At 51.4% G+C, this 19,776-nt stretch overlaps 6 protein-coding genes across 6 annotated transcripts; 5 read left to right on the top strand and 1 right to left on the bottom strand.

Annotated features, from left to right (window-relative positions):
- The first annotated feature begins 577 nt into the window (after positions 1-577).
- On the top strand, positions 578-3,628 carry ASPACDRAFT_127440 (uncharacterized protein). Its single transcript, XM_020197023.1, has 8 exons — positions 578-874; positions 931-999; positions 1,068-1,101; positions 1,162-1,296; positions 1,364-2,548; positions 2,601-3,034; positions 3,086-3,187; positions 3,241-3,628. The coding sequence occupies exons 1-8, from the start codon at positions 788-790 to the stop codon at positions 3,448-3,450; spliced, it is 2,256 nt and encodes a 751-aa protein (XP_020051678.1). The 5' UTR covers positions 578-787; the 3' UTR covers positions 3,451-3,628.
- A 103-nt stretch (positions 3,629-3,731) lies between these two features.
- On the top strand, positions 3,732-4,503 carry ASPACDRAFT_36781 (putative nuclear distribution protein RO10; the record flags this gene model as incomplete). Its single annotated transcript, XM_020200244.1, has 2 exons — positions 3,732-3,963; positions 4,097-4,503. 2 exons carry the CDS (start codon positions 3,732-3,734, stop codon positions 4,501-4,503), a joined length of 639 nt encoding a protein of 212 aa, XP_020051677.1.
- A 3,984-nt stretch (positions 4,504-8,487) lies between these two features.
- Positions 8,488-9,548, top strand: sho1 (osmosensor SHO1; the record flags this gene model as incomplete). Its single annotated transcript, XM_020202982.1, has 4 exons — positions 8,488-8,556; positions 8,623-8,778; positions 8,832-8,954; positions 9,024-9,548. The coding sequence occupies 4 exons, from the start codon at positions 8,488-8,490 to the stop codon at positions 9,546-9,548; spliced, it is 873 nt and encodes a 290-aa protein (XP_020051676.1).
- A 1,229-nt stretch (positions 9,549-10,777) lies between these two features.
- On the top strand, positions 10,778-12,400 carry ASPACDRAFT_1883657 (PQ-loop repeat-containing protein). The gene is made up of 8 exons (XM_020198340.1): positions 10,778-10,942; positions 11,014-11,134; positions 11,199-11,289; positions 11,360-11,489; positions 11,565-11,621; positions 11,708-11,756; positions 11,835-11,937; positions 12,222-12,400. Exons 1-8 carry the CDS (start codon positions 10,786-10,788, stop codon positions 12,249-12,251), a joined length of 738 nt encoding a protein of 245 aa, XP_020051675.1. The 5' UTR covers positions 10,778-10,785; the 3' UTR covers positions 12,252-12,400.
- Positions 12,401-14,096: 1,696 nt separating this feature from the next.
- Positions 14,097-16,329, top strand: ASPACDRAFT_12503 (uncharacterized protein; the record flags this gene model as incomplete). The annotated part of the gene is made up of 3 exons (XM_020196779.1): positions 14,097-15,189; positions 15,267-15,943; positions 16,000-16,329. Coding segments are annotated over 3 exons (2,100 nt in total), but the record flags the coding sequence as incomplete, so codon positions are not given.
- A 1,069-nt stretch (positions 16,330-17,398) lies between these two features.
- Positions 17,399-19,319, bottom strand: ASPACDRAFT_82177 (mitochondrial 37S ribosomal protein mS45). Its single transcript, XM_020206044.1, has 2 exons — positions 18,736-19,319; positions 17,399-18,501 (listed from the first exon to the last, which is right to left on the bottom strand). The coding sequence occupies exons 1-2, from the start codon at positions 19,192-19,194 to the stop codon at positions 17,809-17,811; spliced, it is 1,152 nt and encodes a 383-aa protein (XP_020051673.1). The 5' UTR covers positions 19,195-19,319; the 3' UTR covers positions 17,399-17,808.
- Between the last annotated feature and the right edge of the window lie 457 nt (positions 19,320-19,776).

The following is a 19,776-nucleotide window of genomic DNA, read 5'->3' as shown; positions in this document are numbered from 1 at the left end:
TAATGAGATGAAAGATGATTACTGAAGATACGTAAGGTAGGTATTCGGTCGGTAACAATGCAGTTGAACAGATGGGTTCGGTATGGTAAGTATTTCCGCAAGACAAGTTTCTCCATGGAGTGAATCTTCCGCCATTCTTATCTACCTACTATTCATGTATGTCCATGGATGCCACCCAATCAATCCGTTCAATATATGGAGAAGCAAGGTATTTTCTATGTGCGACTCGACCTGAAAAAAAATAATCATTCTACTTGACTCCAGGAGTGAGACTCGCACCACTGCAGCCACTTAACTATATCCGTAATGTTAGATCAGACGAACATAGCAACGATCCAGAAATATATCTCCATATTGCCTTTTCTTGACAACTTTATTAAACACAACACCAGCTGAGGAGCAGACAAGCGATTCAGATTCATGCTATCACCTACAGAACAAAAGTAACTACGCCTTCAATAATGTATGGTGTAAATGTCAAAAATACACGGTGGAATGAGCCAGCCCGAAGCTTGCCAAGGCGCTGCGCCGTTGCTGTCAAGTGTACATACAGTACGGCGAGGTAACTTCAGTGGGGGAAGCTCCGAGGGACGCCTGAATGAACTCCTCTCCCCTCCGTCTGGAACGGCCGCTCGTTCCACCACAAACAAGCCTTACACCTCTTCCGACCGGCTCAAGCTAGGCCTCAATCCTGATCCCTTGCCTTCAGGGCATCAAACTTCAACTTACCTAGCAGTCTTGCACCTGGATTCACACCGTCGTCAGCAGGCAGGGAGCCCGACCCGGCATGGCGGCCGAACCGAGAGAGGAGGAGATCGCGAACTTCGTGAACTTTACCAGCTCGTCGCGCGAACAAGCTATAAGCTTCTTGAAAGTTTGTATCCAGACTCTCTGGCATTACTGTCATAGCTGACCGAAGTCTCTGTACAGGCTAATAACCTCAACTCAAATCAAGCGATCAACGCCTATTTCGAAGACCCGACCGGCCCTCTGACGCAGGTGATAAACCGGACTTGCGCCTGGACACTGAGAAACACGAACTGACTGCGGAACTCAATACGATATAGGCGAATCAGTATCAAAATGAGCCCGATATGTCTGGTATGTGCGCCTCTCTTTCTGAGGTTGGACTCGTGTGTACTGATGTTCCTGTCTTTCAAGCCTTCCAGATTGAGCATGTCGACTCACCGTATAGCCCTTCTGCTGGGCCTCCATCCCGTCTTCCTCCATCCCGACCACCCTCTACATCCAACCTCAGATCATCCAGTGATCCTGCGGCAACACAGAACAACACCGGTGAGAGTTTCTTGGTTGGAAAATGCATAAGCTGCTACTTGCGCGTCGAGCTGACTTGGCTCGTTAGCCGACAATGGCAAAGGGTTAACTCTGGCCGAGCAGGAAGAACGTGAGCTTCAACAAGCAGTCGCCATGTCTCTGAGTCAGAATCTCGGGCAGCAGGAGACAGGTGTCACAAGGGCAGGAAATACAAGCTTCAGCCGAGCGACCCGTGATCATTACGACGAAGGCGCATGGGCAATGACGCTATTCAACTCCAGCGCTCACGAGATTATCATCAGTCCTGACCCCACTGATCGTAAAAGACGAGAAGATGAACCGGCGTTCATTCGCGCGTCTCAGGAGAGCACGCATCTGGGTGGATTGGTGACGATACTTCACTCGATTCCCCTCGCAAGGGAGGCCCTTCTGCTGCGCAATCGCGCTCTCCCCAACTACGGCCACGATGCTCAATGGTGGAATGGACAGCAAATCAATCTTCCCAAAATAGTGACTATGTCTGAAGCCCATGAAGGTGATACTGATTGGGACGATATTATCTACGAGGCTCAGAGGCTCGTGGCATTCTTGGATACTACAACGCGTGCTTTTGGCAGTCCTGATGCTCTGGCAAGTCTACAATGTATTTCCCAGCACGACCGCGATAGTGCTGTTTCTAGGTTTTTGGAAGCATGGCAAGAAGCGGCGGTCCGCGCGGATCCAGGAAACCAGCTGGGGACAATATTCTCCACAACCGGCTACAATGGGCCAGCAGAAGACATGATGGAACAGAAGGAGTTTCACTTACTTGAACCCCTGGTTGAGCACGATCCTGGTCAAACACTCTATGATGTTCTTGATCGTGCCTTTTGGTGCGACAGACCAGACCAGCCGCTCGAAGAAGTTTGGCTTGAAACTCTTGCTGAAGTACTTGTCATGAAGCTGGAAAGCTCACAGAAGCCCATTGATGTGGCCGTCCCCCCTGTATTTTATGCCGACCGGTACATGGCGAACAGCAGAGAGGTCGCCCGCGATTTCCGTACACGGCGACTTCAAGCTTACGAGAAGATTGACAAGTTAGACAAGGCCATCAAGCGCTGCTCACAGTCCAACTTAACTGCCCAGACAGGAATGACCTCCAGGGATGTTCTCGAAAAGGCTGCCTCCGTCATAACTTCCAAGGTTGCTGATTCAGCACCAAGTGACATGGACATCGAAAACGTAGCAAAGGAATTGAGGGCGGTTTCGGCCAGGATAGAGAAGCAGCTAAGAGGTAAAGCACATTGTCTTCCATGTCTCGTATTGCTGCTGATCATGATGTGCAGGCTTGGAGGACAAAAAACAAAGAATCAAAGACAGTCTGCGAGACTACTCCAAATTCCTTACGGAGGCTACACCTGATGCAGAGCCACATCATAGATACACTCTGCGAGGTGTTTGCACTGAGCCTCATGTGACCTACGTCCTCAAACGTCGTGACCAGCGCGTGCCACCAAATAATGAGCCCCCAACGACGGAAGAGTATCAGTGGTGGCGCTTCAGTTTCTCAACGGAAGATGCAGCCATTCGCAAAGCCGAGTCGCAGGGCCGGGTTAAATGTGACTCTGACCAAACGGACATCATCGGTTACACCGCGCGCAGGGTTGATGAGGCCGAGGTGCTTCGCGCTGCCCGCGAAGAGTCAACCCAGGTTCTGCTTGTCTATGCCAACACCAATGCAATTAAATTGCAGGAAGAAACCGCTCCTGTTCAGCTGCAGGTAAGAAAGCGCCCCAAATCATGGTGATACTCGTAATTGACAATGGTTCAGAAATTTGTAGCGAGGGACAACGAAACATTCGAGTCAGAGCTCCAGGACGCGGAGGTGGCACACAATCCACCGGACACGCAACATCAGTCATCTGGTACTCTTGTGGGTAACCGTTCAAACAGGTACACATGGACAGCACTAACACCCTATGGCAGCCATCACCGAACCCAGAGCAGCAGCAATCGACGCAGAATGTGAACGTCTTTGACTATCAGGTACCCTCTTTCAGCGAGACACAAGGTCCGGGCCAAGAGATGCAAGAGGTGAATGGGCGACCTTTGCTTAGCCGTAGCAGCACAGCTGGTCCTGTGCAACCTACCTTAGATGCCGATATGTGGGACGCGGTTGACGACAAAGCGACGTGAAGACGATGAACCACAACTTGTACTTATGGATATACATATGGCATGCTATGCTCCCAACTATTGGAGTGTGTTAAAGAGATCGCGATCATTAAGGGTGGAAATGAACAATCAGTCGTAGGCTTCTAATGATAAGATCATCGTCGGCGGAACCATTTGTTGTGGAATTGAGAGCTTCCCCACGTGTGTATGTCCAGTTTGCACCCCACTCTCCTATCCCCAAACACCAACACCCCCGAGAATCCAATTCACAAGTCACGTCAACAATCCCTATCAATTCCCTCATGGCCCTCGAAAACGACACAGTGGCTGGCGCCACTATAGAGCTTCTGGAGACTCGTCTCCGACGCCTCACATACCTCCTCACCGGTGACGCCAACTGGACCGGCGAACCCACGCCGCCCGCAAAGCCGGCCTCTCTGGACGACAGCATCTCACGTCGGCTCCTTCGCCTTGAGAAGGATTTGGAACGACTGAGTCGGAACATCCCTGCCGTGAGAGACGTTCTTAGTCTACGTATGTCGATGAATCCTCTTTCTAACTGCCTTGTTATTTTGAATACGCTCCTCAAAATTATCTCCCATATCCCTCCCCCCGTATATACACAAACGGAACCAACCACAACCACTAACGCGATATACCACTCTAGACGATCGCTTCCCCGAACTCTTTCGCCCAGCACCGCCCGGCTCCCTCCCAGAGAATCTGACCACCCAAAATCTCGCCTCGGTCGTTCTGTCCTATGCCTCTGCGTTTCCCGAAACCGCCTCCCGCCTCTCCTCATTGAATGACCTCCCCATCCCCGACGCGGAGACCTCGGCCTCCTTGATCCAACTCCAACCCCGACTCGACCAGCTATCCAAGATCCAAGAGGATCAGGCCCGGCAGATCTCGGAGCTACGGGTCCGGTCGGCCAAGGCGCTGCAGCGATGGTATGAGGTTGCGCTGGTCAGTGGCGGGGAGTGCTGGGCGGAGTGGGAGGGGCGACTCGAGGATGTGGAGAGGGAAGTGAGAAGGGAAGAGGTGGTTAGGGAGAGGAGGGAGAAGGAGCTGTGAGCATGGGCTTGTTCACGATGCGCTTTGCTGCTGGAGGTGTTGATGTTTTCTTTCTTCGAGTGTGTTGGGTTCTTAGCGTTTTCCCATGGGCTGTTGTGATACCATTGTCCGTTTCTCTTCGGTTTTTTTATTTCTCGGTGTTGGATTTTGGACTCAGGCTTTAGAGCCCCGAGTGTCTCATGTGGGAAGTTGTGTGGATCTACATCTACTACTACGAGTACTGAGTATCAAGGGTGAATGCTGTGTTCGTGAAGAGAAAGCCTAGGAAGGAAGGAGAAGAAAGCTATTGCTTGCTACGAGAGAGCTAGGCCGCTTGCACTGCATTCTACTGCACCACATGCACTCCATGCATTGCATCGCTGAAACCGACCAACGAAATCTTGAGAGGGGGCGAACAAGCAGCGGCCTTTGAGTGGTGCATGGCAGGCAGGATAGTATGCCATGGGCCTGGACCTTCTCTCCCCCAATGTGAGCGAGCCTCTGAGAGATATCAGGATCGGCCCTCCTTTCGGATTCCGGAAGAAAGAATTGATGGACGGGGCGAGAGGGCCGGCCGGTACTAAATGTTTAAGATTGACTTTCCGAGCGTGCAGTCTTTTCATTATTCTAAGACCCCCCACGGGTGCGGGATTCTTAAATTTGCCATGCGCTCATCTCTCGACCCTTGCCGTCAGTGGAACGATGACCGGTGGAGAGGCCTGGAAGGCAAATTTAGTGGTTGTGCTGCTGTTTGTGCTGCTGCTGCCGCTGCTGCCTCTGCAGTGTTTACCACCCCGAGTCTTGTCCGAGGCTCATTTGACTCCTTCTCTCCTTCTCGTTCTTGAATGCGAACTAGGGAGGGGAGGCAGGGCTGATGGTGGGCCATCCCGGAAAGTGAAGATGACAGGCTCTCGAGGCTCCGTCAGTTGTGCAACATTTGTGACGGGAGAGGGGTTGACAACAAGCATTGGCTCGGTGTAGCCCACACATCAGAAAATAAAAAATCTCGGGGATCTACGGGGGAAAACCGGTGTCTCACTCTCGGTTTCTTACTCTGGACTTTTGAGTTTGGTTCATGCTTCTCTCTCTCTTTTGGATAACCTGTGCCATATTGGAAGGGTGTCTGCAGGTTCAGCCTTGCGTTGTCCGACTTTTGCCCTTCCCAGGACGGCATCGCGGTTCCGTTCGTTGGGATGCCTGGCGGTTCTGTACCTTGAATACCTTGGAGTGAGCCATAGTGTCGGTTATGCGCATATAGAATTGAGGCGGACAGAGAGAGATGGTCTTGTTGATGTTCTGTAGTTGTTGTCTTCCCATTAGGCTGATGCACATGTCGGCGTCTTCGGAACACACAGTACAACAACTGATAAGCTGAGTGTCGAAACCGATAAACAAACTATGTCGAAATTCAAACCAGACGGGCCAGAATCGCAGTCATGACAAATGTGCTGCTGTAGGTATGCAAGAAGTGAGCCGAAGGAAAAAGAGGGAAATCAAACTTTCCTCCTTCCATTCACATCTTGAAATTATGACTGATGGGGATGGCGGTAAACTCAAGTTCCAGTCGAGCCGAAATCTGGAAATTTCCGGGCAGGCAAAGATGATGGGATGGAGGATTGAGGAGCCAGCAGCCCTAGAGAGCATGCGTGCGTGTTTCATGTCTTGGTCATCAAGCCACAGGTTGAACCTCAGCCTCAAAGGGGCCAGACGGTCTGCCGTGAGTCCTGTACCTTGCGATTGGAATCCGCTCGCGTGGCTACTTTAGTCCTAAAAAAGAAAAGGCGTGAGACCGTGAGAGGGGCAAAGAAAAGAAAAAAAAGAAAGAAGAAAAAAAAACAATGGGCGTTGCGTTGCGTGCGTCGTGCCGGGGCCTTTTCCCTCCCTCCCAAGTGGGATTAGAGGGACCCATTTTTTGTAGGAATGTGCATCGATCTTCGTTTGAGAAGCGTGGGCAATTACGGAGCCCTTTTTTTCATTTTCTGACAGGATCGCCCCCCCCCCTCCTCTCCTCTCTTTGACAGGCCTCGATTCCCAGTCGACTTTTCGATCTTCTCTCATCCGGCTTATTATTACGTGTGTAATTACGGTCCGGATATTCTGATTTGATTTGGATTTGGAAAGGGGAGGACGAAATTTGATTGAACCATGGACCATTGGATCGGACTGGTACCGGATTTTGGACAGGTTCTGGCTATTTGTGAATGGCTGGATGGACTGCTGCTGACTGAGATTGTTTCGTCAACAATGAAGCCATGCGAACTAAAGGTACCTGTTAGCAGTCAGACTGTGGATACTGGAGACTGGATAGTGGTACGTAGGCATAAGAATAGTAGCAATAAATCGACTGCACGAGTCACGGGCTTTCAAGAGACACACACATACACTAACCGTTCTTGAAGAGGGGCCAAAATGGGCTGCAGTCTACGGACTGTACTGTGTAGAGTATGCAGTCTGTGTGCCTGTCTTACTCATATTTTCTTCTCTTGTCCTTGCGGTTCACGGTTCGCGTGGAACCAGGAGAAGCCTGAGTCTGGTGGTTGAATGCCTGAGGTGGTGATGAAAATGGGGCCAGTCAGATGAACTCCTGCCAGTCATTGGCTGTTTCTCTGCCGCTCCAGCAGTCAAAGCCGCCCCTCCCCATCCGTCCCTTCAGGAAGTTCACCTAGTCAGGTACAAGTTATAACAACAACTAACTGATGTACTAATGGACACTATTCCAGAATCGACCTGTTAACACGCAGCCTGCACCTGGAGTCTGGTCTGTCTAAGTGTCTATCGCTCTCTCTTCGTGTCTGTGTCGCTGAGTCCTCTACTGCCTACCTACCTATCTTACCTACACCTCCATTGTCTTTCTGGGTCCCTCTCCTTTTCCTTCAGGTCTCCATTCAAGTCCCATCACCACACTTGGAAATCAGTCGACCAACAACGGCTAACTGACCAACTGGGCAACTGTACTAAACTTTCCCACCTTTAGCTCTCCTTCTTTCTCTCCACGGCTCCAGGCCCCCCGGGCTTCAAGCTGGTTCTATCTCTTCTCTCTTTCTCATCTTCCTCTCCCGCGTCTCTCCTCTCTCCTTTGGATTCCCCTCCCCCTCCCTCCCTTCAACTCATTCATTCGTTTGAACCTCAGTTCCCCTCATTCAATCTCTCTTCACTTTCTTTCGTCTTTTCTCTGTCCATCTTTCCTGTCCGTTCATCTTGTTCGGGCATTAACGTTTCATACTTATCCTTTTCTTCTACAGCCTGGTGCTGCTCTTTCTCGTTCATCCTCTGCAAGGGGTGTTCCTCGTTGGACTTCCTTCCCACGACTCATTGACCCCAGCCTCTTCAGAGGACCCTTCCTCACGTCGCTCTCTGGGTCAATACTCCGCCTGTTTCAAGACTGTTCGTGTCAATTGTGTCCCTATCCTGATCGCCAGCCGCATCGTTCGACCCTCATTTTACTTGGTCTGTCTCAGAAGTATGTAATGCATCACCCCTGCCGGGCACTCATTAAATTGTGATTTGCCTTTAATCTTTTTTTAAAACTCTCCTACCTACCCTCATGTCGGCTGCTCGTTTTTCCTTTCTGCATGACTTGGCCTGGGATGGTTCGTGTTGTTGTCGTGCCTCAACATGTCCTCCGACCGTTGCCGATCGATTGGCTTGCATGATTCTCTCGACGCTCACGTTCGTCCTCTTCCAAGCTGGCTGACTGCGCTGTAGTCCCATCCCTATATCCGCGCTCTCATTGCCGCAATCTACGATCGTCATTTCGCGTGTTCGCATTCCACTTTCTCTTTCTCGTTACGAATCACAGCAAAGGGGACCTGCCGTCGCTGCTCCGCATACCACCAATGAACGTGAGGTCATAAGCCACATCGCATCGCCTTGTGAACAACAAATCATCGTTCCGACGACCCCCATATAAATTCTTTGCGACTCTGAACCACATTCATGGTGGCATACTCTACCCACTCACCATCGCTTCACAAACCACACCTATATCCAGAGCCCGCTCGCAAGATGGTGCGCTTTAGAGCCAGCAATATTCTTGGCGACCCGTTCGCGCTTGCCACTACTTCCATCTCCGTCGTACGTATTCCAGCCCCGTGAGGCCAGTCTTCCGCGGACACCGGCTAATTGGGTTCAATCGCTTAGTTAGCGTGGTTGATCGCATTCATTTCCTCGATAATCACTGGAATCCATGGGGGCTATCCCACTTATTCATGGTGGGCCTTGGCGTATGGGTTCTGCATCATTGTCGGGATGGCTCTCGTGTTTGGAACGGATACAGGCGTGGTCTATAACATCGCGGTATGACACTCTGGTCTCTGCTTATGGAAATCTCTCAGGCTGATTGCTTCTAGATTGTGGGCTACCTGTCCGCTGGTCTCGTCTTCTCTACAATCTCGGTAAACTCGCTTGTTTATTCGAGTAATGCAGCGTCGCAAGCCGCGGGTGCAGGCTTCATCCTTCTGTCCATGGTGATCGTGCGTCATTTCTTCCCACATATTTATAGCAATCTCCTCGGCGCAATCATATACTTACGATGGCAATAGATTATCTGGATATTCTATTTCGGATCGAGCCCGCAGGCTTCTCACCGTGGTTTTATCGATTCATTCGCCCTTCAAAAGGAAGGCGCTGGTTCGTACGGCAACAGCAGACCTATGTCCACCGCATTCGGAAATCGACCCGAAACGACGTCGAGCCAGCCACCTCAGATGTACACTTCTGCTCAGCTCAATGGCTTCGAAACCTCGTCACCTGTCTCGGGCTATCATGGTGGAGCCCCCGGGTCGGAACACCGCACCTCGCAGCCCCGCTTCGGCAACCCGTCAGCAACGAATCTTGCCCCGCCCGGCAGTGGTGTGCCTCCCGATGAAGTTCCGCAACCGACCGAGTATCCGTACCGCGCGAAGGCTATCTACTCTTACGAGGCCAACCCGGAAGACGCCAACGAGATCAGCTTCACCAAGCACGAGATTCTGGAGGTATCTGACGTCAGTGGAAGATGGTGGCAGGCTAGAAAAGCCAATGGAGACACCGGTATTGCTCCATCCAACTATTTGATTTTGCTGTGATCCATCTGTGTCATCAGTCGACTATATGATCGTGTTAGCTCGGCATGGGGTCCGTCACGGTGTAACGTCCTTTCTTTCTGCTCTTTCCTGGTCTGATTCTCGCCTTCTTGGCCCGTCGCGAGAAGAAAAAGAGATCTTTTTGTTTTGATACCCTTCGAGTTGTATCACTCGGCGCGAATCCGGTTTGTGAATGTTTATGTCTTGATGGTTTTTTTTTTGGTTACCTGCTATTGTTTGGACATTTTTCCAAGACACATCCCATTCCCTGTTTTATATGTATGTGATTCTCATTGCTCGGAGCGAGCATCTAGTGCCCAACCGTCTGTCAAATGGCACTATGCTGGTGTATTTCCTTGCTCATATCACTAGATGTGGATGTTGTTCTCAAGACAGTGCTCTGTTTCTTATACATTTCAATGAACTTTCACATTGTATATTCTCAAGGAAGGTTTTCTTTGTATGTCGCCTCGGGGCAGGCAGGCGCACAACTGACGATTACTTATTTGGCTGATGAATCAGTAGAATTTGTCGCCCGCTCTGACGGCTTGCAGGGTTGTACTTGTTCTATTCATTCTCTGATTCATGCGAACTCAGCCGGACTTCGAGTAGTATTCTAACCACCGCATAGGCCGTGGTTCTCAACTGCAAGCAACAAGTTTTCCACCAGCCGATCATGGGGAGTCAGCCACGAGCAAAGCTCGTGATCCATTGCAATTATCGTGTTGACTGGCGTTCGGCTCGATTTATACTTGGTGTCGACCTTGTTTGGGAGCTGGTTGATTATGTGTTTTGCATGGAAGTTGATCCGACTAACTTATACTGGCGGGGATTTCTCATCTCATTGACCAATTCGGTCCTAGTTCCGCTGCCGCTCCATCGCCCGCTCTTCCAATGACGGGCTTCGTTCCCCGAACCAGTGGATGATGGCAAGTCTTCCTCAGGGTCCGACTTTATCTTGACCCTTTCACCATGACTCTAGCCGTTGAGGATCGCTAGTCATATCTATAGTTTACGAAATTAGTGGAGCATCCCTGGAGCAAAAAGGAAATTCCATGACGACCATGATGTGCTTGGCTCAAGTGTATAAAAGCTGTCTGCAGAGGGGTTTCCCGCTTTTTAAATTGCTATCTATCCTACATTTTTTGCGGGTCAAACTGCTGTGATTATACTTCGGATCCTTTAAAAAGTCTCTTATACTCCTACGTCAGCGGTTGCAGTGCATCCGCCGGGCATCTCGATGGCTGGAGACGGCAATGTCACGGTGGCCTCGAACGTCCTGGGCACCATTGGGACGGTGCTCTGGTGCATTCAACTGATTCCGCAAATCTGGTATAATTGGAAACAGAAGAAGACCGATGGGCTTCCACCGTTGATGATGTTTCTCTGGGCTGCTTGTACGTTAGGATTCCTCTATGGCCCTTTTTCTCGCTAGTGTTCCAGAAAAATGCTAATGACATCGGTGCAGGTGCAGTCCCCATGGGAGCCTATATGATCCTGCAGGGAGTGAATATCCCGCTACAAATCCAACCCCAGATATTCGGGTTCTTCTCTCTTGTGAGCTGGGGTCAGGTTCTGTATTACGGCCAGTAAGCGGCTCCGGGTCTTTATCTATTGATCAACCAATCCGTCTGACTCGGCCTGGTATTGCAGCCAATACAGTCGCCGCGCAGCTACGGGAGTGGTTGTCGGCGCTGCGGTCCTGTTTGGCGGGATAGAGGCCCTTTTGATCCTCACGCTCAGAGCACGTGGACCCCCGAATGGGCCTTGACAACAACAAACTGACATCTTGCGCTAATGGATTCCAACAACAGATCCCCTACAACAAGGGAGTCACCTGGCCCGACCTGATCGTCGGCATCGTGGCCGCCATCCTGTTGGGACTGGGGCTCGTCCCGCCGTATTTTGAGCTCTGGAAGCGAGATGGCCGCGTGGTCGGATTTAGTGAGCCTTTTCACACATACCCTGAAGGGTGGGAGGCAGGCATGGGCGAGATATGTCTAACCCCGTTTTTTCTAGATTGGGTCTTCCTGTCTATCGACACTTTGGGAGGACTGTTTTCCCTCTTTGCATTGGGTAGGGTCGTTCCTTTTCTTTGGGAAGCGCGCGATTATAGCCCTGAGGATGGTTGATTGTTCGAAATGATGGCTGACTTCAGGCAGCGGCGCAGGGTTCCTTCGATATTCTTGGGGGGATCATGTACATTGTTGTGTAAGTTGTGGGGAAAGTTGGGCTGAGATGTTGGAAAATGCGTACTGATTACTGACTTTGATGGGTGAAATGGGAAAGCGTCGTCCTGGAAGGTGGGATCTATGCGAGCCACATTGTTTGGCGGATTCGATATCGCGCCGCGCGGAGGGAGGCGAAGGCCACGGGCAGGAGCATTGATGAGGTGCTTGGAGAACGGTCGAGGTGCTTGGGTGCCTCTGACCCGGAGAATTTGAAGGGTCCTGTTGGTGGCACGGCGGAGAGTCGAGAGAGTGGGAGTGGTTGAGATGTGGTTCCCTGTTGATGAATCCAAGAAGCATATATATTGCGGGATGATATTATTTTTCACTGGGACTTTGAGGAAGGAAGAGAAAGATATATGATTGTGTTGTGGGGAGGGAGGGATTCGGATATCTATTCAATGCCCGAATTCTCTCATAGTATTGAACAATGACTGATACAAGAAAGAACCTATACATGGTCCAGTTGAACTCGTAGAAAAGTAGTTCTGCGACTGACTGCCTTCGGTGTAGAAGCAAAAAGGCTCGGATGAACGATCGAGAGTTTCGGCCGGTAAGAAAGCGATGCAGATGTCTGTCTGCAAGTGCATGCATGTAAATGTATTGACAGACCGATCGATGAATTGGAAGGCAATGCCAACACAGCGTGCATGAGACCGACGGTCACTCCCTCATTCTCACATCCTTATTAAACCGTTCGAAGCCCGGCGCTCTGTCGGGCCCAAGCGTGGTGAGGAAATTGGTTTTTTATTTTTAATAACAACATTATTTCCCTCGATCCGATTGTTCCTGCAACGGTCATAATAATCTATTTCAAATTGACTGGTAGGCTATATCCCCCTAATCATGACATCCTGACATTGGGTCTTGACTTTGACATTTGCTTCACTTTCCTTCTTCTTCTTCCCCTCTCTCCATCCTCCCCTCCCCTTCCGCTTCCCCCTCTCTCTCCAAACACAACCACAAACATGACATCTCCAAAGTCACAGCCTCTCAATGTTAAAACCTTTTGAAATTTTATTCTTGAGGCTGTTATTCTGTTTGCCACTTCGTTGATCGTGCCACTTTTGCTTATCTTTTTTTCTCTTTTTTGCCAGCAGAGATCGCAGGCTAATCCGATAATCGACTAGAGCGGCAATCTGTCGTGCCTCATTGACTGGTCATTGGCAGACAGCTTCTGCTACTCCTATTTCTCTTTTTCTTTTTCTTTACTTCATGATTACGTTCAAGTTTCTCTCTGTTCCATTTCTCTCTGTCCTTAAGTCATGACGAGTGGCTTCACTTCTGTGCCTTGTAACTCCTCGCCCTCATTGATGCTTGTATGCCAACTGAACCGGCAGGGGACGCGGTGACCTTTCAGGGTCTGTTCCTTCATTCAACCACATCAGCTGTACATTCATTCTTTTATTTGCTTTTTTCCTGGGCTCTAGCGTGGGTGTTTCAGATCATCGATCTTTTATCGGAGCTGGGTTCTTTTCTTCTGATTGCTTCCTTTTCTACTCTTAAATTCCCTTTTCCTTCCCGGCCGAAGATTTGTTGTGCCTGGCCCTCCTCTAACGGCGTCGGGCACCTTCTACGCCTTGTACGGAGTCAATTAGAGGAAACCTTCAAAATTTCTTCTTTACCATCCTATGTCTTGTCACTCCTTTACAACTCTCTGCAGCTATTGCTCCAACGCGTCATGCCTGACCGTCGGTGGCTTCGATTGAAGGCGAAGCTCTGGCGGCGATCGTCGACATCCTCCGTTCCGGCCGCCGCCACCACCGCTCTGACTACCACCGCCAGCGCCGATGATGGATCTGCTGGGTCCAGCGACGACTGCAACTTCAGCTCCAGCTTCTCCCACCACGATCCCCTTCCCCCTCATTCCCACGACCACGACCACGACCACGACCACAACCACGGCAACGGTAGTCCTCCGACTCCATCATCTCTCCCCCACGATTTCCGCCATCGTGACAACCCCGTCACTTCCGTCACCGACAACGGACAGCTGCAGGACCCATCGGTTAACGTTTCTCCGTCCGCCGATCACCAAACAGCCCGCCGCGCACACTCCTGCCAGAATCTGTCTCGACCTTCTCCCGACGACGGCCGTCCTCCCAGCCACCCGGTTGCTTCGGAGCACGGTGATTCCTTAGCTTCTGCCGCTGTGGGCGACATTTCCCGCTCACCGGTCCCGACCTCCAGCCGAGGACAGCTCGACGGTCCTCTCGACGGTCCTCTCGACGACACTCCATCCGCAAAGCCCCGACCAGAAGATACGGTCGAAGAGCAGCGCGAAGAGAATCGACCGTCGGCCATCCAGCAAACGGGCGCTGCATCTTCCAGTGCACCCCGACTCCCGCTGCAGCGCAAGCCTGTCGCTCGCACCTCATCATCCAGCAAACGTCCCAACTCAAGCTTGTGTTCTGAGCACGGTCACCCCCCACCAACAACGAGTCTCGCCCCCGATCGCCTACCCTCGCCGATACCAACCCCTCCTCCTCCAAGTGCCGGTCGCGCCAACGCCCCGTCTTTCCAGCTTGCTTTCAACAATCTGGGCCTGGAACGCCTGGGGTCTGCGGCCGTTGAACCTCAATTACCCGTCTTAGATGCAGTTGCGGAAAATCCGTCCGGAGAATCCACAACCTACCAGGTCGTAACTTCAACGACACCCGCACCGTTCCCGAAGCGTCCAAGTCTTGGTTCTCGCCGTCAGTCACTGCTTGCGCCGTCGCACCAACATCTGATTAACAGCCTGCTGGATTCGGGACCCACGGGTGAACCTGACGGATTTGACAACGGTCGCTTCAATACGTACGGCACAGGCATGGTTCGCAAGATCTGGGTCAAGCGGCCAGGTGGGTCGGCCACTCTGGTCCCCACCACGGATGACTTCGTGGTGGACGAGCTGCGAGACCAGGTGATCAACAAGTATGCCAACTCCCTGGGCAAGACTTTCGATGCGCCCGATATCGTCATCCGGATCTCACCCCGAGAGGGCTCCAATCGACAAACGACCCCCGATCGGATCCTGAGCCCAGAGGAGTCATTGATGAACGTGGTGGACACCTACTATCCCGGAGGGCAAGTCATTGAGGAGGCTCTTATTATCGACATACCTCAGAGACGCACACCCAAACCGTCCCCGCGCCCTCAAGTCTACTATAACCAGTCCGAGCCCGGCGAGCATGGCGACTACTTCCCTCTCATGCCAGCAAATCCCACTGTTCCCACACCGCCATCACATCCAAACAACTCCTCTGCCAGTGTCAACGCTCATCCCGCCCCGTCAATATCAATCCTCACCACAGGTATGGCCCCGCCACTGCCTTCGCCGGGAAGCCGAGGGAATCGACACCCGCGTCGGCCACCACTTACTCGCCATACTACAAACTCTCCTACGATGCTAGGCCAGGTGACGGCCCCGAAAGGTTTGTGCCCTCTTGAACACATCACCATCTTAGGCTTTGCCTCTCTCCCACGACACGCCCGCTTACGTTTCTGCTAGACCCCAACGGTGTCCCAGGACCTCTATCGTCCCAGCCGGTGCCTTCCATTCCCACTCCGCCCGGTCCTCCCCCGGAGTCGCCCCAGGCCAAGTCGCTTACACCTCCTGCACGTGGAGCTTCTCCGCGGCCCCGTCCGTCTGCGTCGTCCGCCAAGCCAAAGAAACCGAGTGCGACGCAGTCATTGAGTGGCGCCTTTGGTGGTCTCATTGAGGGCACGGTGCCACCGATCAACGTGTTGATCGTTGAGGACAACAACATCAATCAAAGGCTTTTGGAAGCGTTCATGAAGCGTCTGAGTGTGCGTTGGAAGTGCGCTGCAAACGGCGCAGAGGCTGTGAAGAAATGGCGACAGGGCGGTTTCCACTTGGTCTTGATGGATATTCAATTGCCCGTCATGAATGGATTAGATGCAACGAAGGAGATTCGGCGACTGGAGCGGCTGAACGGCATTGGCGTGTTCCCCAAGACCGCCGATGGACGGGCTAGTGCGGCCACGGCTAGTGTGACCTCACCGCTAGCTATTACAGGCAACAGTGATCCCCTGAATGAAGAAGACACGTTACATGACTTGTCTCTATTCAAAAGCCCGGTCATTATCGTGGCGTTGACGGCGAGCAGCTTGCAGAGTGATCGTCATGAAGCCCTGGCGGCTGGCTGCAATGACTTCTTGACCAAGGTATGTTGTTTAACTTCTTATGACTTAACCCTTTACTTATAGCTATCTCTTCACAGCCTGTGCGGTTTGAATGGTTGCAGCAGAAGGTCACGGAATGGGGATGCATGCAAGCTCTGATCGACTTCGAGGGCTGGCGCAAGTGGCGTGGCTACGCCAATGATACCTGCTACTTCCCAACGGCGGAAGGTCATACAAGCCCCATGCAGACCGGACCCGAGACAGCCTCGAAGAAACCGTCCCCGAGTATCACTCCCTCGCCGTCTTCGGTGCTCAGCCAGAATGGCAAGAAGGAGCGCAAGGCCCTCCATCTGCCCCAACTCATTGATGTGACCCCGGAGGATTCTTCCGGAAGTGGGAGCGGAGAGGGACTGGATTCGCCAAGCAGCCCGGTGACATCTGTCCCAGTCCCAGGTATCCCAGCTGATGCAGACGCACTTTGAATATTCGTTAAAGGAACTCTCCTCCATTTCCCGCAACATCCTCCTCTCAAACAAACGCACCCACCCACTCACCTTTAACTCTTTGTCTTCCCTCACGCCAGCCCCTGGCGCAAACAGCTGGTGTGCATATGGTGTTTATTTCGCTTCACTGCAATCTGCTGCCTGCTAACTTCGTTGTCTCCGCCCCCGCAGCCCCCCATCCGGTGGCCTGTTAGTTTCCCCGCGACTTTGTGTGTCTCTTCCCATGGATACCCAGCATAGCCCTTTATTGCTCAGCTCGATGATTTTTTTTTTTTTTTTTTTTTTTTTTCAGTTCTAGTCTTGGCCTGCTTGCTTGCTTGCTTAATCAGTATCACGTTCATCTGGCTATCTCAAATGCTCCTTCTCTTTTTGGTCTGGTCTCCCATTCTTATTTTCTTTTCCTTATGTATGTCTGGACCGGGGCGTCCCCGCTTACTTCCCTTTCACCTTTTCATCTTGTCTTGGAATTTTTTTGAAGTCTCTCCGGAGAACAGCCCGTTCTATTGCATACTGCACGTCAGACTGCCCTTGTCAATTCTGATGAATCAAGCATGCGACAGGAACGACTATTCTCCCGCACACGAATGGAGAAAGCTTTTTCATTTTCTTGTGGAAACCTATGTCTCTCTGCTTCCACATTTTCTTGTCCCCCACCGCCCCTCCTTTTCTTCTCTCGTCATCCACTAGGGTGCAGTACAACTACACAGTACAGTACAATTGTCATATACATACACAAATATATAACCTTCATATAATTCTTGAATCTTGTTCGGTTTTCTGTGCTGAGTTTGTGTATGGGGTTGAGAAGTTAGGGGGAGATTGGATTTGTCTCGGGTGAAGTAGGCCCTCTGCCCAACTTGTGTGGCTCAATCCGAGACGAATATAGCTTCATAGACAGCTGTCATAAGTTCTCTACGAAGAAAACAATAGTAAAAAAAAGGAATGATCATAGGACGTTTCAACTCTAGATTTATAATCATGTTGTTGTTATGTTGATTGGTTGGTTGTATCTCTAGCATGAGAACCTGGGATGAAGGTCCTCTGCACTGGTGAATAGATAGGTAGGTAGTGGCCAGAGGATCTGAAAGAAAGGTAAAAAGAGAAGTGTATAAATACAATACTCCGGCTGAAGGGGAATCTGTTAAAATAGATCCATCCCATCCTGGGGCGGAGAAAAGAAAACCAAGGAACCGGCACACACATAAGCAAAGCTAGAAGGACCACAAGAATAGAGGAATTACACGCCCGTATAATACAGTTCAGCAGGGGAAAGCAACCCAGACCCATCATTGGCATACCGATAACATCCATACAATGTTCGTTCTCGAAGACCTCACTGAGGTGAGAAGAACCTCGCGAAAAGTAGAAAAGAGAGAGGGAGAAAGAGAAGGATCGAGAAGGGGGTTAGACCTCCACGCGAGAGGGGATCTTGGCCTGGCCCTTCTTCCGATCATAGCTGGGAACACCATAGCGGCGACCAGGAGCCTTGTGACCCCGGCCAGTGAGACCTGTGGTTTCCCGGCTGACGACCACATCTGTGAAGCGGAACTCGAACCGGGAGTTCTCGGGCTGGACCTTCTGGGTTATCATCTCCAGGCGCTGCTGGGCTCGTTCCTTGCGCTGCAGCTCTACCTGGGTCTCCTGTTCGAGACGCTCCCGGTACTTCTGACGGACCTCGGCGGGCTCAGTTTTACCGATGGTCAAGCGATTGCGCTCATGAGTGATCATGTGAGGGTGAGGGATACGAGCGTCCGCAGGCAAAAGGACCTGGTGCTCTTCGTCACCCTTGCCGACCTTCTCAATATTGGCAGGACTCTCCTGAGTGATCCTGCGGATAGTCTCGTCGGGATTGGCTTCAAGCCGTTTGGCATGCTTGTTGATCATAGCAGGGGCAGCAGAGAACACGCGGCCAGCGTCAATCCGGTTGAATTGCCGAGACTCGGAGACAGGGTAGAAGATTTGAGGGTCGGTTAAGCGGTGAACCGGCAGATCATTAATGGTTTCGTGTGACTTCCGTTTTTCCTCAGGTTCCGGGAGGTGGGTGACGGGAACCATTTCATGAATGGCACGCGCGTAGGGGAGTGCAAGGGATTTGCCCTGGTGAACAACGCGTTAGCTTTGCTAGGAGAGAAAAGAGACAGCGTCGACAAAATTAACTCCAGGAGCAGGGGTATTTGATGCATGTCAGATTTAAAGGCGTTGTAATCATGCCCAGAGACTGGGTCATAAAGACTAATCGATTTTATAATTGTCTCATCATTGCATCCGAAAGGCGTTTTAAAGGGGAGGCGGGAGCAAGTGTAGAAGGGAAGAGCAGGGGGCAAGCCATACTTGTTCTTTCATTTGATTCTCCAGCTCGACCAGTCGAACCACCGCAGCTACTCTCCTCATATCCACGCCATACTGGACACTCACAGCCCGCACGCTCTTGTTCTGAACGGTCACCTGATGATGAATCTCGTTGCGCAGGTCCTCGCTAAGTATGGGGTCGCTGCGGTAGAGAGGGTTTCCGGGAAAAGGCTTGTTAGTATGTGTGAGGTAGTTGGTTTCGCCAGGAATGTGATGTTGTAGTTCGGACCCTTTCCCGCGAAGCCATCTGATCATTTCTCTGCGAAGCTTGGTTTGTGAAGGTCTTGTGGTAGAAAAGGAGCGGGAAGCGGGCCGCGAGGCATTTGTGAGGGAAGAAGATGTGTATGCGGTAGTGAGTCTGAAGAGAGAGGTGGAGGGGGACGAGGAGAGGTAGGGGAGAAGGGAGTTAGAGACCAGGTGGTTCGGTATTCGTTGAGCCATCTTGGTGTGTATTTGTGCTAGACAATGAGACAAGGGGATGAAAGAGGACCAGAGGAGAAGAAGTAGGTAAGATGAGGTCAATGAATGCGGAAATGAGACAAGGGAGGTCCAATTGACCGGGAGGGGGGGAGGGAGGGGGAGGGTGAAGCAAGTAGAGGTGAATGTTGACGAAGCAAAAAGAAAGAGAACTGCACGCGAATCGAGGGTAAGAAACTTTTTCGGGAGATGCGGTTGAATCACGTGAGAAGACCAACTTTCGTGGGTTTGAGGCCCACTTGCCCAGATAGGAAGGTTGATACTGCCGGCGTTGCGGTATTGAAGCAATTACGAGTATCTCATTTTGTGGGAATTAGGAAGGATAAAAAAATACTAATAACACTGAGCACGCCTCTTTTTGCCACGCTCCCACCGTTTCGACCACCCATCATCGGCGCAAGAAATCAAAGCTATAGAAAAGCCACAAGTCAGGGAGGGAGAGAGAAAGAGAGAGAAAGAAAGAGAGAGAGAGAGAGAGAGAGAGAGAGAGAGAGAGAGAGAGAGAGAGAGAGAGAGAGAGAAGAAGAAGAAGAACGTACGTACGTA

The sequence above is a fragment of the Aspergillus aculeatus genome, assembly GCF_001890905.1.
Source record: "Aspergillus aculeatus ATCC 16872 unplaced genomic scaffold ASPACscaffold_21, whole genome shotgun sequence".
In the NCBI taxonomy this organism is placed as follows: Eukaryota; Fungi; Ascomycota; class Eurotiomycetes; order Eurotiales; family Aspergillaceae; genus Aspergillus; species Aspergillus aculeatus.
This window is presented reverse-complemented; position numbering and strand designations above follow the sequence as displayed.